Source organism: Pocillopora verrucosa, chromosome 5 (assembly GCF_036669915.1).
Source record: "Pocillopora verrucosa isolate sample1 chromosome 5, ASM3666991v2, whole genome shotgun sequence".
NCBI lineage: Eukaryota > Metazoa > Cnidaria > Anthozoa > Scleractinia > Pocilloporidae > Pocillopora > Pocillopora verrucosa.
The window spans coordinates 21,768,840-21,784,755 of NC_089316.1; the positions used below are offsets into that span (position 1 = coordinate 21,768,840).

The 15,916-nt window shown below is 37.8% G+C and overlaps 2 protein-coding genes across 3 annotated transcripts; both read left to right on the forward strand.

Moving 5' to 3' along the window:
• The first annotated feature begins 2,704 nt into the window (after nt 1-2,704).
• Nucleotides 2,705-5,034, forward strand: LOC136281278 (growth/differentiation factor 6-A-like). Its single transcript, XM_066167677.1, has 3 exons — nt 2,705-2,990; nt 3,594-4,020; nt 4,414-5,034. The coding sequence occupies exons 1-3, from the start codon at nt 2,705-2,707 to the stop codon at nt 4,793-4,795; spliced, it is 1,095 nt and encodes a 364-aa protein (XP_066023774.1). The 3' UTR covers nt 4,796-5,034.
• A 1,836-nt stretch (nt 5,035-6,870) lies between these two features.
• Nucleotides 6,871-14,810, forward strand: LOC131781142 (uromodulin-like). 2 transcript variants are annotated; one of them, XM_066167675.1, is made up of 6 exons: nt 6,871-6,991; nt 10,582-10,910; nt 11,431-11,577; nt 11,915-12,037; nt 12,922-13,062; nt 13,568-14,810. In XM_066167675.1, exons 2-6 carry the CDS (start codon nt 10,586-10,588, stop codon nt 13,930-13,932), a joined length of 1,101 nt encoding a protein of 366 aa, XP_066023772.1. In that variant the 5' UTR covers nt 6,871-6,991; nt 10,582-10,585; the 3' UTR covers nt 13,933-14,810. The 2 variants fall into 2 exon arrangements, with proteins under 2 accessions (XP_066023772.1, XP_066023773.1); XM_066167676.1 differs by lacking the exon at nt 6,871-6,991 and adding an exon at nt 9,281-9,923.
• The last annotated feature ends 1,106 nt before the right edge of the window (nt 14,811-15,916 follow it).

The window sequence follows — 15,916 nt, forward strand, 5'->3', positions numbered from 1 at the left end:
GTATATACAAAACAGTTGAAAAAGAGGTGACACGTTCTTTTAATTTATTAAGGCGAACAGTAATAATAGGTCAGTAGAGTGAAAGTTCTCCTTAGATACAAAAATAGAGCGATGCTGATGTAATTAATGAGCCCGGTAATTAATCTCAGTGTCAACTCTCGATTATTAAGTCAACGAACGGATCAAGACAACTTATCTACGGTTCTATTCCAGTCTAAAATATGTCAACTTGAACATGATTTTGCAACAGAGCTATGTTATTTAGGGAACAGCTTGCAGCTCTTGGAACTAAAATTAATGAACTTCACATAGATCTAGGCAACCCTAGCGACAACTGGTGTAGTTTCCAAGGTAAAATTAACAAAGGCAAGTCTTATGTGATAAATCATGTGAAATGATTTGATTTCAAGCCAAACGGACAAGCCGGCTTTAGTGTAAAAGATCGACGTACTGACACCAAACGGGTCTGCGTCGTGCATAGAAATGTAACTTAGCGGCAAAAGCATCGATGAAAGTGAGAAATACAACAGTAGTCAAATATCTCTTGCGTTTATTTTCTACTTTAACATCCGCTCTCGTCTCGTTTCACCACAGTACATAGCACTGACAGGATTGCTTGTAACGCCTAAGAGAGCGGCTTCTTAAGGTATAATAATCACCAGCACTCGAGTTATAAGGACTTTGTTTGTCGAAAATTCGCCCCTTCACTCACATACCATACAAACCTCTCCTTTCATGTGTTGTCGACGTACGCCACCTTTACTTTTTTTTCTTTTAACCAAAATATGCTATTAGTAGAATTAAAAGGCGAGACCCTCTTTCGCAAAAAAAAAAAAAGGAATTGAAAAAAAGGAAAAAAAATTACAAAATACTGCACACAAAGAAGCATATCTCTTCACCTTATGAGCGAGAAACTTTCTTAAACAGTCCTCGTTTAGGAGATAATTAAAACTTAAATCCAATTAAAAAAAAATGCAAACACGACGGCATCGCTACAGCCTCAGCCTTGCTGTTGTTGTTAGCAACTTTACTATCAGATGTAAAATGCTTATACTTGAGCTAAATGCACTTTTTTTCTGTTGCCAACTGGCTATCGAATCTTTTTTTTCACGACAGATCTTTTGTTTAAATTTTAAAACAGATACAACCAAAAAAAAAGTTCTTATAATGCATGATGTTCACCAATTATTAGAGGGTGGTCTTATAAAGTTAGCATCAAAATATAAATATAGAACAGCAGCGATGATGAATTGATCAGTCCACGAAATAATAACTCAACGCTCAATTAACCAGTCAATGAGCAGGATCAAGCGAAGAAATTTACAGATTCTATTTCAGTCTAAAATATGTCAATTTGAAAAAGTTTCTAGATTTCAAGTGATCAACTCGGTTGCTTTCTTGAAATCGGGAAATATGTAAAGCTCATTCCTTCTAGAATCGAAAGCTACTCTTAAATTCATAGCCTTCCGCCGGTAGAGTTGTTTTCCTCCTCATAGTTGCTCAGTTTTAGAGCCAAATAATCGTGTATTCAACACCGGAAAATGGGATTTAATTCCGATAAGATGATACAATAACACTGTGTAAAGTGTATTATCGGCGCAGTCTGGTCTATTCTGGAAGCGTGGGAAGATGTTTTTCGTCCTTGGTGGAAGACATCACGTCACGCGTTTTACAGATTCTTCCTATAAGTTATAATTTATAAGAGAATCATAAGTAAACTCTCTGAAAAATCGACGTGATACTGAGTATATCAAATTTCTCTGAAGTTTTCTCTCTTGGATGCTCAGTCGATAACGTTGAGTCAAACTTAAGAACGGAAGAGTTGAAATGCCATATTTCCGGGAAAAATAAGTTCGAAAATACAATATCCAATGTCAAAGCATGCAAAACGTAACCTTTTCTTTGTAAACGGCAGAGCTGGTTTAGATAATTAAGTATACTTTCATGTGTTTTTCTAAACATTTCGTTAAAAAATTGCAGCGCAGAAAAATTGGAGAGCGAGAAACAATCACGTGCAGTTTTTCCCTGAGCGCTGTTTTCTCGGATAATTTGTTTGCACCACTCAGCAGAGCTCAGCGGTCGTTTTCCCGTTTGCCGAGCTAAACTGTTAATAGATTTTCCTATTCACGTAATAATCCTCGTTGCCTTGTAGAGTGTCGTGTTTAGTTCCTAGAGCAGAGGCCTGTTTGTGCTAAAATGGACACACTTGCTAAGAAAAACCGGAAATTACTCCGGTGGATCTCCTTGTATAAAAACGGGGAAAATGAACAAAAATATCTTAGCTGAAACACTACCTTGTTGTGCTGATTTCTAATCATAATCACCTGAGCGCCCAGAGATCGATTTTTTTCGTTCAAACGTGCAAACTTTGTAACTGTGGTTTCCCTATCAGTCAAGGGTCGGCAGAAGCCTACCCTTGTGCACGCAACAAATTTCTAATTTAAGCAGTTGCTATGAACCAGATATTGATCTTATTCGGATGTTCTAGTTTCAGTTAAAAGCGCTCAGTATCTCAAATAGCAACGTTTCGGCATTAAACAGCCTCTCAGTGCGGCCATCACTTAAGATAAACTAATTTCTTTAAATCTATTAACGTATGAATTATAAATAGTTTTCAGTTAATAGCCAAGATCACCCTGAGAGCATATATAACCGACGGAATGACACTCACGTTCATTTTCCATCATCTGTGGACCCTATGAACATGTATCTGTCCGAAAAAAGTATGTCGTACTCCGGTATGCTACTGATTTTGCTACACTTACTGAGTCCCTCGAATGGGCGACCGCAAAATCACGGGCGGGCTCAAGTGAATACAAATTCCCATACAGGAAAGAACCATGGTTTTCAAGTTGGAAAAGTTTTCACTGCAGGAGGAGCTGCAGAAATCTTTCTTAGGAATCTTTATCACGACTATTTCTATGACGACGGGCAGGTTAAAGCGACAAATTCCACAGTTTCAGAAATCATCCACTCCGTTCAGGGAAATGGTATGATGAATAATTGTCTTTTTTTAACGAAGAATTTTAGATTAGTGAAACCGACAAGTTAGGAGAATTAAATTTTAGAAGCAGTTTCTCTGTTCGCAACCAAATCAGAATAATTAATGCTCTTAAAAGCGTTGTTCCTTGAACATTTACGATAGGAAACAAGGCAATCACCCTAAAAATTTGGTGCTATTTCAATGATTTTAAGGGAATTTACGCATCTGTTTGATGACCGAAAGGGTTTCAGAGAGAGTAGCAGTTCCTGAATCCCTATTTCCTTATATTTAAAACCACTCAATCAAATCTTCATCCATTTTCAACCATCTAATTTGACTTTTACCAACATATACATTTCAATTAATAAACAATTACCGTATCTGAACTGTTTGCCAAATTTTTTGTGAGTGGATGCATAGAATCCAAGTCTCTTGCTTCAAAGCGAGCTGGATACATCCCAAGGAATGCGCCCAAATTGAACCGAACAATAAAACAAAGCAAAAGGTGAAACTAGTAAGCACAAAAAAAATTAAGATGACAATAATTAACTGGAATCAAAAAAAAAAAATCAAACACCTAATTCAGAAACAATTCGACTTCTACTTGCAGTTGATGCCGCTTCCAAACTCATCCGTTTCGACGTGAAGGGGATTGATCCTAAAGAACACGTCGAAAAGGCCGAAATCAGGATAAACTTTCAAAAAATCGTTGGACAGGTCTTCAGTGATGATAAACTAGGTAGTTGTGGCCTTTACGACAAGAAAACAGGCAGGCTCATTACCAAATCTGCACTTCAAGGAGCAGATCCCAACTGGATTGTGTTCCCAATGGTCGAGACAGCCGTTGTTCAATGGTTTCAATCCATTGACACAGTCCATGAGGTTCAGGTCAAAGTAGTGTCACACTCAGCCGATGACTCTGTTCCAAAACCTCTGATCTCCAACACAACAAATAGGAACTCAGATGGAGTATTCATGGTTGTTTACACTGACGGTAGGCAGCTTCAGGAAGTTGAGTACGATCCTTTCTTGGGGAGGTGAGCAAATGCTTCTTTCACTCAATCTTCTCTTTCCTTTCTTCACATGCTTTCGGTCGGACACTAATTTTGTCCTCAAATAAATATTGACATGAGAATAAATATTGACATTTTATTCCGGAAACACACCACATTTCCCTGTTCAGATTGAACTATCCAATCGAATTTTGGGAGATCATCAGAATAACTTGGAAATTACGAAACAGCTTCCCTATTCACATTTAAAATAGACCAGTGATCTTTCTGTAGGCCTGGCGAGTTTGCGAATAGCTTTTGTTCTCCCCAGTTCCTCTGACTTCTCCACAAGCTGCCACCGAGTGGGGTGGGGTGGGGGATCATAAGAACGCACTTTCAAATACAGAACTTAAATAGAGTGTTTTGTGCTTCTTTTAGTCGGCTTCGTCGAGATATTGGTATGAACAAGACAAATTCCCGGCCATCTACCAACGACACTGATCTGTGCACCAGACGTGACTTGCATATCAACACCAAGCAGACTTTCGGGAACTTCCTCATCGCACCGCTCTCGTTCAACGCCTATGACTGTGTGGGAAAGTGTGACCTGACTGCTGGTGCCGCCAGTTTCAGCAACCATGCCGTGGTGCGCTCCCTGGCTGCGGAGCGGATGGATGGAGGAGGCAAGGTAGTGCTTAACTGCTGCGTCGCAACAAACTTCAGCACCGATATGCTGGGAATCATGTACTTTAAGAAAGACGGTCACGTGATCCTGCGCCAATACCGAGACATGGTCGCCACAGAATGTGGCTGCCGTTGACATAGAACGTACCCACGCTTATCACGTGGACGCCTAGGGCAGATTTACGATTAGCACGTGGCTTTCGAAGAAGAATTGATTTGTAGATGTAATAATCTCCCTATTGTTATTTTGAAAAGCGTAGCTATTCAGTGCTGGATAAAGAACTTTTAGATTGAAAACAAAAAGATGAAAAAAAAAGTAATGACACTCTAATTATTGAAAAAGAAGACAATTGTAAAGATAAGCAAGCTATGAGTCCAAAGTGAAAATAATGAAAAATAAAGATAGACTTAAGCAATGAGAGAGACATAAATTTGATGAAGTTGGTAGAGATTGTCAGAATTTGTCCCTAAGGTCAGAATCACGTAACTCTCTCGTTTTCAGTCTTTTTGTCAAATCAATAGGACGTGTTTTATTTTCAATGATTAAATTTACTTTCTTATACAAAGTGACATGTCCCTACTCTCAAAATGGTTTAAAAAAAATTAATTACTCTATGAATACCGGAATAATTGGCATCACAGATACTAAATGCTTTTTCGACGCTCTGTCTCGGAGCTCCCGAGTAAAACAAGATTTTCGCTTTTCTGAGCAATTTTTGAGCAAAATACAGGTTTACGGCACATATCAAACTCATAAAAATCAACAATTTCGGAGAAAAGTTCAATTCATGCAAATTTTTGGACTTTTCATCAACCTTTGAACACATAGCTCGTCACTTGACAACATTTCGCTGGCTTATTGACTTGGAGTATATCCATAAATTTCACCCATATTTGTGAGCGACTCTTAAAAGCTACCTTTAACTTTCTTTTTTTTCGTGACCGATGTTAGGAATTATTCTGAACAACGAAAAATAAAGCTTTTGATTGACGTTTCTATAAAAATGTCAAGAAAATGAGGCAGCACCCTGTTGGATTTTTAGCAATTTTTAGCAACTTTTTTGCATTCAGTGAGAAACTTTCCAGAATTTTACGAGCACAACTGGTAGAGGCCTACGCACAACACTTATACTTACATAAAACCGATTGAATTTTTGTGAACACCGCAGGATTAAATTAACGCTCTCACTCCCAAGATCTCATAACTAATTCTCTATACAGTTTGCCATACAATTGTTATAAAGTTAGTTCGGAGAATTTAGAATTGGATCAATTTATAATCCCCTGGTTTTTACTTTTTTCTTTATTCTCATCACTTTTCTGCTTGATATTGTATGGATATTGTGAGAAGAAATTCTATTTTGGTCAATGATAGGAGTTAAAGATTTAATTCAATACGATGTGCCTCATTCACGTAGGTTTGCAGCCTCGTTTTCTACAATCGTCAGGTTTTAAGTCCTTTAGTCTGTTTCAAAACACTCCCTGATGGAGTCCGTGACACAGTCTGAAAGCGAACGGAACAATAATTAAATATTCAGCATTTCATCGTCTTATTCCGCGGTATCAAGTAGTGCTTCAGAAAAATATATCCTAGCCGTTCTAAGTAGGCAGAAATCCCCTAAGAATCCTGAAAGTACGGCTCTGAAAAAAGCGAAAAATATTAAAAATATTATCTAGTTGGTTGTTTGGAAGAAATAAAATTTGTCGAGACTCCCATTAACGAGTGACGGTTCCAGAAATTTTAACGAAAGACTTCATGTCGCATCGAGGACCATTTATAAATTATATATCATATCGATAATTGTCAGCACTATTAGGGATTGGAAATGCTTGTTTGATAGATAATACATCATAAGCCTTCACATTTGATTTTGCTCCATTTGCAATTCTTCTATTACCATAAGTTGGATTTGTATCCATAAAAGAAAGCGAATAATTTTATGACCAATTTTTGATCTCACATCCTCAAATTGAAATCTCCGTGGGAAATATTCGGTTCTATTTTTCACGTTGCCTTAACAACTTGGATGGATAACCTACAGCTACAATTCCAATCATGGTGAATGTCACACATTTCAAAAAAAGGAAAATAAAATTAAAATTTCCCAATAGACACCTCTCTAACTTGTTTGTCTTAATTCCGTTCTTAAATATTGATTGAGATTAGTTATTTATAACCCTTTGTGAGCTTTTCAAGCCATTCATTTGCAATTCTCGTTAATGCGTAACGGTTGTGATCGAGATAAAACCTCATTTTGCGAACAGATATCCAACTTTAAAGGGATTTACTTCTACAGAAAGATCTTGGCCAAATTCTGCTCATCGGTGAAAGGTTGGCGTTTTCAGGTTTACATTCACTAAATAATTTCGCCATAGCGTTCGCTGTGTTTTAAATTTTTTTATTTTATTTTATGTTTGTTATCAAGCATAGCGAACTCAGTGATTCCTTTTGTTAGTCAGAGCATCAGAAGAAATATGTTAGCTTAGAAACATGGCTAATGTTACCAATAAGCCATAACTGCGCTGGAAAGCCTTCGGATCTTGCACAAGCATTGCAAAAGTGATTTCGATCATTGTTAGATTGAGAATGTAACACTAATTTGGGCCGCGCAGGTGAGGCGCGATGATATTAACTTAAAACACTTGATTTTTATGGTATTTTTTAGGTATACGACTAGCTATGTCATCCACTTTTTCCTAAACAACCGTCTTCTACTGTAGATAGTTTCGCTCAATCTGAAGCAGATACAATGCACTTTGAACGCTTTGAACAGAGAACGAATTGGGTTACTGATTAAATTGGAATTTCTCACTCGAGGATAATTGCATTTCTTTGAGTACACCTGCACAACGATCATGTTTTTAGAATCATTAACAATATTCTACTGATCGAGAAACAGTACATTTCATGAAAAAAAAAAAAAAGAAGCTTTGCGCTTGTTTTGTCACGATTGTTTTGATTACTCTCAAATGTAGTATTTATGCTCTTCGGAATTGAATTTTTTTCCATCGCGTTTGTCACTTTCTAGGTACTGATTGCTGAACGCGAGGCAGCCATTTTGAATTTCAGCACGCCTAAGTAATATACAGATTTAGCCAAGCCTAAAGCCCCCGCACGTCTCAAGGGCACAACGCCTTGCCTCGGCCAGGACTAGAACCCGGGTCGTCTGACTCGGAGCCCAGTGCACTGACCACTGGACTACTGAACAAAGCCGTGGCGTTGAAGTGCCCGCGGTACAGTTGACTACGCATGTTAAGAGTAGTACCTTGTACGGCACAATTTTACTGTCTTTGGAAAATTTACTCGTACTTAATAACACCAAATTACACTCAAAATCATGTTGTTTCCTATGCTAATTTTTCAATGCGAGTGACGTCATAGTTACTGACAGGTGTGCACTTCAATTCGCCTGCTTGGTGATAACTGTACTCATACTTCTACCGTAAATTACAAAGCAAAAAAGAAAAAAAAAGTTTAATGACTGTAAGCCGCATTAAATCCCCTTATTTCTTGTAAGTTTCTTATTCAACTACAGTTTTTCGGAGGAAGAAAGGAATAAATTGCATCATCACAACAAATAAACTAACAAACTTTCGCAATATGAAAGCGATCTTCGCAGTAATGAACACTACTCAAGCAGTAGTGAAAAGCAGGCCTGAAAAAATTTCAGGCCTGTACGGGATTTGAACCCATGATCTTTGTGATACCGGTGAAACGCTCTACCAACTGAGCTAACAAGCCAACTGGGAGCTGGTCACTGTTGGTTCCAAGTTCCCAGTTTAACCGCACTTCAAATATATGACTTTCATATGTTCATAGCCGTTTAAAACTTTTGCAAATTCAAAACAGTCATTTGAATTTACTCACGGTGAATTTCCTTGGCATTCAAAAATGAACGGAGGAAAATCTGCGAAGATTTCTTGTTTTGGAAGTGGATGAAACTCTCCCTTGGATCATTTGGCTATTTGAAGAAAATCTCGTTGTAATATTCAACCAGCTCAAGTTTGCTTGCTACGCTGATAAGACATACTGTTGTTTTTTCAAAAGTGCACGCATTTTTTAAATTGACAGGTGTCAAAAGATGTCTCAAAGTTTGTTTGGAAGCCTTTTAAAACAACTGAAGTGAAGATGTGTCGGTGAAACATCTTCCTTTCAATGACTGTGAATATAGGAAAACCATATATGTGAACTGACAGAGGTTTTTTAACAAATAACAATGAAAGCGATTATCGCAGTTATGAACATTTCTTAAGAAGTAGTGGAAATAAGGCCTGAGAAAAAGTCAGACCTGTAGTGATCTACAACCTTACATTGCTCAGGTTCTTCTTGTTAGCATTTTGCTAGTTTAATTGAAAAATTATAAATTGTTTACCAGTCTCGGTCCCTAATGGGAATAACTGTGCCATTTGACTAAAGAGTGATATACAAATTCTCCAATAATTTTTTAAATGAAATTGTTTGTTTGTTGCTACAGTTTTCTTGAAGAAAAAACGTGGCAACTTTTCCCTCTCGACCTTTCCCTCTCCGTGAACACTTTGGCGAAATTCAGCATTTTAATAGCCAATTTGATAAATGCGAGAAATATAAAGTATTTGTCGTTGTTTTCGGCATTCAAAACGTCCTCTTCGTTTCCTCCAAAGCAAATTAAAATCTGGGAATTCATTCCGTGTGGCGCCATTTCTCCGGACAAGAAGATGTTTCAGTCTTCCATGGGTTTACCGGCAAAATGAACGATGGATTTTTGACCAATCAGAGCGAAATTGTGTCTGAGTTATGTCATAGATAAATAATTGTGACGGTGGAAGTTGGAAAGCGGCGAAACAAAGGATTATGTAGGTGAACAGAACTATAATAGCTCTGCATGGGGCCTTTATTAACTTAGTCTAATCTGCATTGAACACTGTTAAATTATTTGCAATGTCTGAAAACTGGAATATCGACAGAAAGTGTAATCACTTTTCTACTCCAATCTCAACGTTGCCTGTGTAAGTTGTGTTGAGCAAGAGATCTGAAGCTGTCGGTGCATGTAAACAAGGTGCATGCGGTCAATGAAAGTTTCCTTTTGTAAACGACGTTTTTTTGAACGTCGCCGTCGTGACTACTTGTATTTGTTTAATATTTTTTTTGAGGAACCGAAGTTGAATTTTTGACTTAAATGAAAGGAGCTAGTGCAATCAGTGCAGTCAAAGCTTTCGAAGCATTTCTGCTTACGAAGTGATTTCTTCTGCAGACCGATTAACCCGATGTTATATCGCTAGTTAAGGTGAATTTTATTTTGGTTTAACTCAACTAAACATAATTCTAACGGTGCTATTCTCATTTCCCCCCGCCCCCACCTTAAATTTATCTCTTAATATAATATTCTTTGCACAGCTTCAATTGGCAAAACGCTAACGATACCATTTTAAGAGAAATATTTACGTTCTTCCCTTCTCCTCAGTACTTTTGACTGTTACTTCAAGGTACACTTTATCATTTCTTTCCCAAAACTTTCGGAAGCTTCATGTGGTAAACCCATAATTTTGTAGCTTAAATTTTATATTATTTTAAGTTTCAATCATGGATGACATCATTATTCTTTAGCTTCGATAAATACCGATGTTGTGTCGACTCAGGCACTTGTGGGAACCCTTTCCTGTACCTGCTATCCGATTAATAAAGGTAATAGGACCGAGTGGAGTCCAATTCGGTCTCTAATCACACGAGTGATTAACAAAATCGGACGACCGCGAAGTTATCACCAATCAGGCGAATTGAAGTGCACACCTGTCAGAAACCATGACGTCACTTGCATTGAAAAATTGCCATAGGAAACAACATGATTTTGAGTGCTATTTTAAAAATCCCCCATCTCTTGGCATAATTCTGTAAAATATCAGCCACTCGAAAGGACTATATTTCTGGTCGAATGTTATTTGCAGTGAAATGATTTGCCGAATTGGTCTAAGGATGGTTCTTCTCCTTGCATCTTTATTTATCGTCCACCTGCTGTCTGCAACAACCGCTGAACAGTGTGGAACGGAATATTCCATTTTCGGCATGATGTTGATGAGACACAATTTTAAGACGATGAAAACGTCTAGCGCAATGGAGTGTTTACATGCTTGTAGGGACGACGCGAGGTGTCAGAGCCTGAACTACGTCATGGGGGAAGATAGCTGTGAGTTGAATGACCGCACCAATAAGGCCAGACCTGAGCATTTTGTGCCAGATTTATTCCGATATTATCTTACACGAGACAAGAATAGGGGTGAGTTATTGTTTTATTTAAAACATACTCTAGAAACTACAGTCGACTAAACTACAAAAAGAGAAAGAACCGTTGGCGTATTCCATGGTATCACATGGACCAATATGCCAGCAAGGCACTCGAGTAGAAGACCGGATCCCCGTGCACATATTGGCATCGCACAGCAGTTCACTGATCATAAAAGCTTTTTGTGTAATTTTACATACAATACATAATGTAGGCTTTTTCCTCTTCCTGTTATTTTTCTTTGAACACTTTCTTTAGAATGGCTTATTTGAGGTGATGGTTTTTTACGGCTTAAATTTAAAGTTTTAGCCATTTCTTTTTTCCGTTATGTACTGTCTCTTTTACGACAACTGCTAAAATTTACTGGTTTTTATGCCCAATGGCTAAATTGTTTTTGCTGTGTTACGGCTAACGGTTAAACCCATTGAGACCCTCTTTAGAGACATTATTCTTCATCCTTATGGAGCCAGCCAATTTCTTTTTTAATTCTGATCCCTCTGATATTTTCTTCCAGTCCCTCTCGGTTCCATACCGGAGGTACCTGCGGAGACATGTAGAGAAATCAAGTTGAGTGAAGGTCACACAATCAGTGGCAGCTATTGGTTGAATTCGATTGTTAATGGCAAATCCCTACTTGCTCAGTGTGATATGGAGACAGAAGGCAAGTTGAGCTGTATTGAAACCTCTCGTTTTAGGTAACTGTTTTCGGGGGGAGGGAAAGTTTCTGAAACTATTGGGCTACGCCAGTGGGAGAGTATAACAGGGTAATTTAGTCATCGTTAGAGCAAATGACTAAGTGCTAACGCTCTAAACGTCAGCTTTGAAGAAAAAGTACAATTAAATGACAAGGTGATGCTACCATAACCTTTGAATCTGTATCGAAGTCTCAGAGGTGTTTCATGAATAAACTTGCAAATGTGGAACTTTCATTGTGAGAGCGTACTTTTTTAAAATATGAAATGCTTTGTCTATGATTTTTTCGCGATTTGCCTCATCAGACGTTGACGAGTGTAGTGCTGACGTCCATATTTGTGGCTCTAATGCAAACTGCACAAATACCAACGGCTCTTATTACTGTTCCTGTCATTCTGGTTTCACTAGAAGTGGCAAAGAATGTGTAGGTAAGGACACTATGTATAGATTACTTTTGAAATTACTTATTCTTTTTGTGTGGGACACACAGAAGGCCTCTTGTTAGAGAACTTTGCTAATTTTTATAAACTGCTCGTCGTACAAGTTCACTTCATGTTCAGTACTTGTTCGTCATCTCACTCTCAGATTTCTTCCACCATGTTCCTCTTGATCGACTTCCTTACAGACTATCAGTAGTATATCCGAGGATGACTCTCAACAGGGCTGTTGATGTTCTATAGAGTACATCATCTGCCCATTGATATCTCTTTTGTCATATTTTCTTAGTCAGCCCTTCATTTTGGACATACGACTTTCATCATCTACAGTAGCGTCCCTTTTTTCGTATTTTTCGTTGAATAGGCATCAAGCAGTCTTTATATACAAGGCTGATAATCCAATAATGTAACAACCCACAGCCATAATTTCTTCTCAAGGCAAATACAAAGTCGATCTCTATTTATGAGAGATAAAATTTTTACCTCCTAATAATGTTGGTATTCTGTGATCAAACATAATGTTTGAGGCAAGCTTGCCACCACTCCAGACGTAACTGTCATGGCTAAGAACAGTTTTTGTATCCATGTGGTTGTTTGATATTTTAAAAACCGCACAAATGTTAAAATTGTTTCATAGCTAAGATAAGCAAAGTCACATAGTTTTTTTTTCCAGATGACAAATATCTAAAATCAATTCCGAAGGAACTTCTTTTGTATCCCCCAGGGAAAAAAGTCTTTCTGCGGATTGAACTTTTTAAAACCAGTTTTATCTTAGTTCCCTTGTTTTGCATCAGGAGATGACAAAAATCGTTTACCCAGGAAAGACTACTACATGAACTGTTCTGTATGAACAGATAACTTTTTGTATTTCACAGATATAGATGAATGTACAGCTGGTGTTCACACTTGCCTTCGTGGAACAGCCACGTGCATTAACACTATTGGTTCGTACAACTGTTCTTGTAACCTTGGTTATGTTGGGGATGGAAGAACAAGTTGTTATGTGCAGTCAGCCGGTTAGTGGTTTTTTTCTTTTACAAGTAATGTGAAATAATTTTACTTACAATTGCAGAGTCTAGCATTTTTTTTTCATCTTATACTATCTCAGATATTTTCGTCTGACTTTAGATGCTTCACTGAAGATTGCTCTTCTTTATTTTTTAGAAATTAGGGCGGGTAATGATTCAGAAGAGTGAGTCGTGAGCCGTACATATAAATATTTTATCGCAAAGAAAATAAGAATGATAATTTTACTCAAATTGAGGTTCCCACGCATATGATCAGGGGAGAAAATATCTTAATAACAGATTAATGAACTGATAAAATGCATGAAACAAGAATGTTGTCAATCATTTCGAACTGTGTTGAAGTGATTAAATCTCCTAAAGAGTATTTAAAAATCCATATAAGAAACGTAAAACACTAAGGAGACAAATGAAAATGAAAGAAATGAACCGAAACAACAATGAGGTAGCGTCACTGTAACTCTTTAGCTGTGCATTTATCTGTTTTCTCTCTCAGAATGTCAAAATCCTGCAAGTCTTACCGAAGCTAACAGGAAAGAAACGTTCACCGGAGTTCTTTTATGCGACAATTCACTTGGTCCAAATTGGTTTCGTTTCCAGGGAGCAGCCGGGAATAAAATGGCTGCCACATGTGTTCCAATCAACCGCTGTGGAACGCATGCAACTGGTTGGTTAAATGGGGTTCATCCTACAGTGAGCGAGGGTATAGTCACCAGGCAGGTCTGCTTTAATTGGTCAGGAGGATGCTGCGTCTGGTCCATCAACATCCAAGTAAGGAATTGCAATGGATATTTTGTGTATTACATCAGTGGTACGCCTTCAGTGCATCCTTGTCACCTGCGCTACTGTGGTGCTGACTAGATTGTCAATGAAAACAATACAAAGCGCGTTTTTCTTGTGGACGCCGCAAATTTTCGACTCATTTCATCCTCAAGGATCTTTTTCTGGCTGTGAAATGAAAGTGGTATTGGTAGTCATAGTTCTTAAACTCGCAGAAAATTTTTTTCCTCGAAGAAATTATGATTCGAAATTTCTTTTACATTATTCAACCAGATTAAGGGGGGAAAATGTTAATCAGCCGGCAAATTGGTGAATAAAATGATCAAATTTTTAAATGTAAATAACGAATAAGGCAAAGGGTTGCAAACACTTGCCTATGTTTTAAGTATATTGATGTCCATATCAACCTTTGTTCCCTTAAACCCAGTCGTTCGAGGGTTTTTTTTCTTCGCCTGTGGCCGTGTTATCAATGAATCCACGTTTGGTCTTAAATCACAGATAAGCGCTGAGTTCTAAATTCCTATAGCAGTTGTGATAGCCTCACTGAATCATTTGCAACTTATTGTACTTTAGTGAAATAAAGACAAATAATTATAATGAACAAGTAATCAAATTTGTGAAATAAAGACAGTTAAAAAAGTTGGCCAAATTTTTGAAAGGTTAAATAAGGCGAAGGGTTGCAAACACTTGCCTACGTTTTAAGTATATTGATGTCCGATATCAACATTTGTTCCCTTAAACCCAGTCGTTCGAGGATTTTTTTTTTCTTCGTCTGTGGCCGTGTTAACAATGAATCCATGTTTAGCTTTAAATCACAAATCAATGCTAAGCTCTAAATTCCCATAGCAGTTGTGATAGCCTCAATAAATCATTTGCAACTTATTGTGTTTTAGTGAAATAAAGACAAATAATAATAATAATAAAAAAGTGATCAAATTTGTGAAATAAAGACAGATAAAAAAGTGAGCCAAATACCCTGTTTCTTGTGGGAGATTAAAAATCTTAGCCCGAAATTCAGGGAAACACCGTGACACCGCGCGCCGCTCTATAACACTGCGGCCTGGCCCAAACTCGATCCATTCCAAGCCATTTCATTTGAACTCCATGTTATTAAAAAGGAGCAATGTTGAGAAAAATAGATACGTCAAGCTTCATTGACTAGTTTGTACTATAAAAAAAACACAAGACAGCGACAACAACAAAAAAAGAATACCTCAGGATAAATGAACGTTTAATCGTTTGTCTCACGATGAAAGAGTCAGGCTAATCAGTCGTGTATTGATCACGACCTTTCGACTCCTATGCTGCACGTCCTCGTCAGCATTTATCTATGAACCACGATGGGCAAGAACACAATTGGAAGTTTAAACATATTTAAATACTAGAATATTATAACCAACCATGTGTGCTTAGTTTTAAGGGGGGGTAAGTTTTAAAAAAACTCTGGTGCTGCGTCAATGGGAGAGTATAGCAGGTAATTTAGTGTTAACAACTGAGTTGAAAACGTAAATGAGCCACCGTAAAGAGTTAAAAGGCAGACGTTTCGAGCGTTAGCCCTTCGTCAGAGCGATTGGAGGAATTGTGGGTTGTAGTGACGGGAAAACAATAATAAATTAGTTGAATGAAAAGCGCTCGTTGATACCGTGGGGATTAAGAGTGCCGATTTGGAAGATATATTTTTGTTCTAGCGCTTTGCGGCTCTCCGAACTGCCTAGAAGTAAGTAAAGGCCGCAAACTGCCATATGTTGTTTAGAATGATTAGGGAGATTGAAGTGTCTAACGACATGTTTGGATGCGTCCTTGTCATTTAATTCTACGTCGCGAAGGTGTTCTCGGAATCGGTCACCTAGTCGTCTTCCTGTTTCACCAATGTATAACTTATTGCAATATTGTAATATATTGCGATGTGTGCTTAGTTTTAGTTCTAAATTCAGTGCACTTTTAGAGAAATTCAGATAAACCTTTTCCCTGTTTTACCCCGCGGCAAAAATAACAGAAACTGTACCGAGATAAATGGCCCTTCCCTGTTGCGATATTTTAGGGAATTTTTTTTACCTTTACATTT

Bases quoted from the DNA above. Each gene is read 5' to 3' on its own strand.
- LOC136281278 (XM_066167677.1), top strand. From the start codon at position 2,705: ATGTATCTGTCCGAAAAAAGTATGTCGTACTCCGGTATGCTACTGATT. The intron at 2,991-3,593 runs GTATGATGAATA...TTCTACTTGCAG, and splicing joins CCACTCCGTTCAGGGAAATG to TTGATGCCGCTTCCAAACTC. The intron at 4,021-4,413 runs GTGAGCAAATGC...TGCTTCTTTTAG, and splicing joins TACGATCCTTTCTTGGGGAG to TCGGCTTCGTCGAGATATTG.
- LOC131781142 (XM_066167675.1), top strand. From the start codon at position 10,586: ATGATTTGCCGAATTGGTCTAAGGATGGTTCTTCTCCTTGCATCTTTA. The intron at 10,911-11,430 runs GTGAGTTATTGT...ATTTTCTTCCAG, and splicing joins TACACGAGACAAGAATAGGG to TCCCTCTCGGTTCCATACCG. The intron at 12,038-12,921 runs GTAAGGACACTA...TGTATTTCACAG, and splicing joins AAGTGGCAAAGAATGTGTAG to ATATAGATGAATGTACAGCT.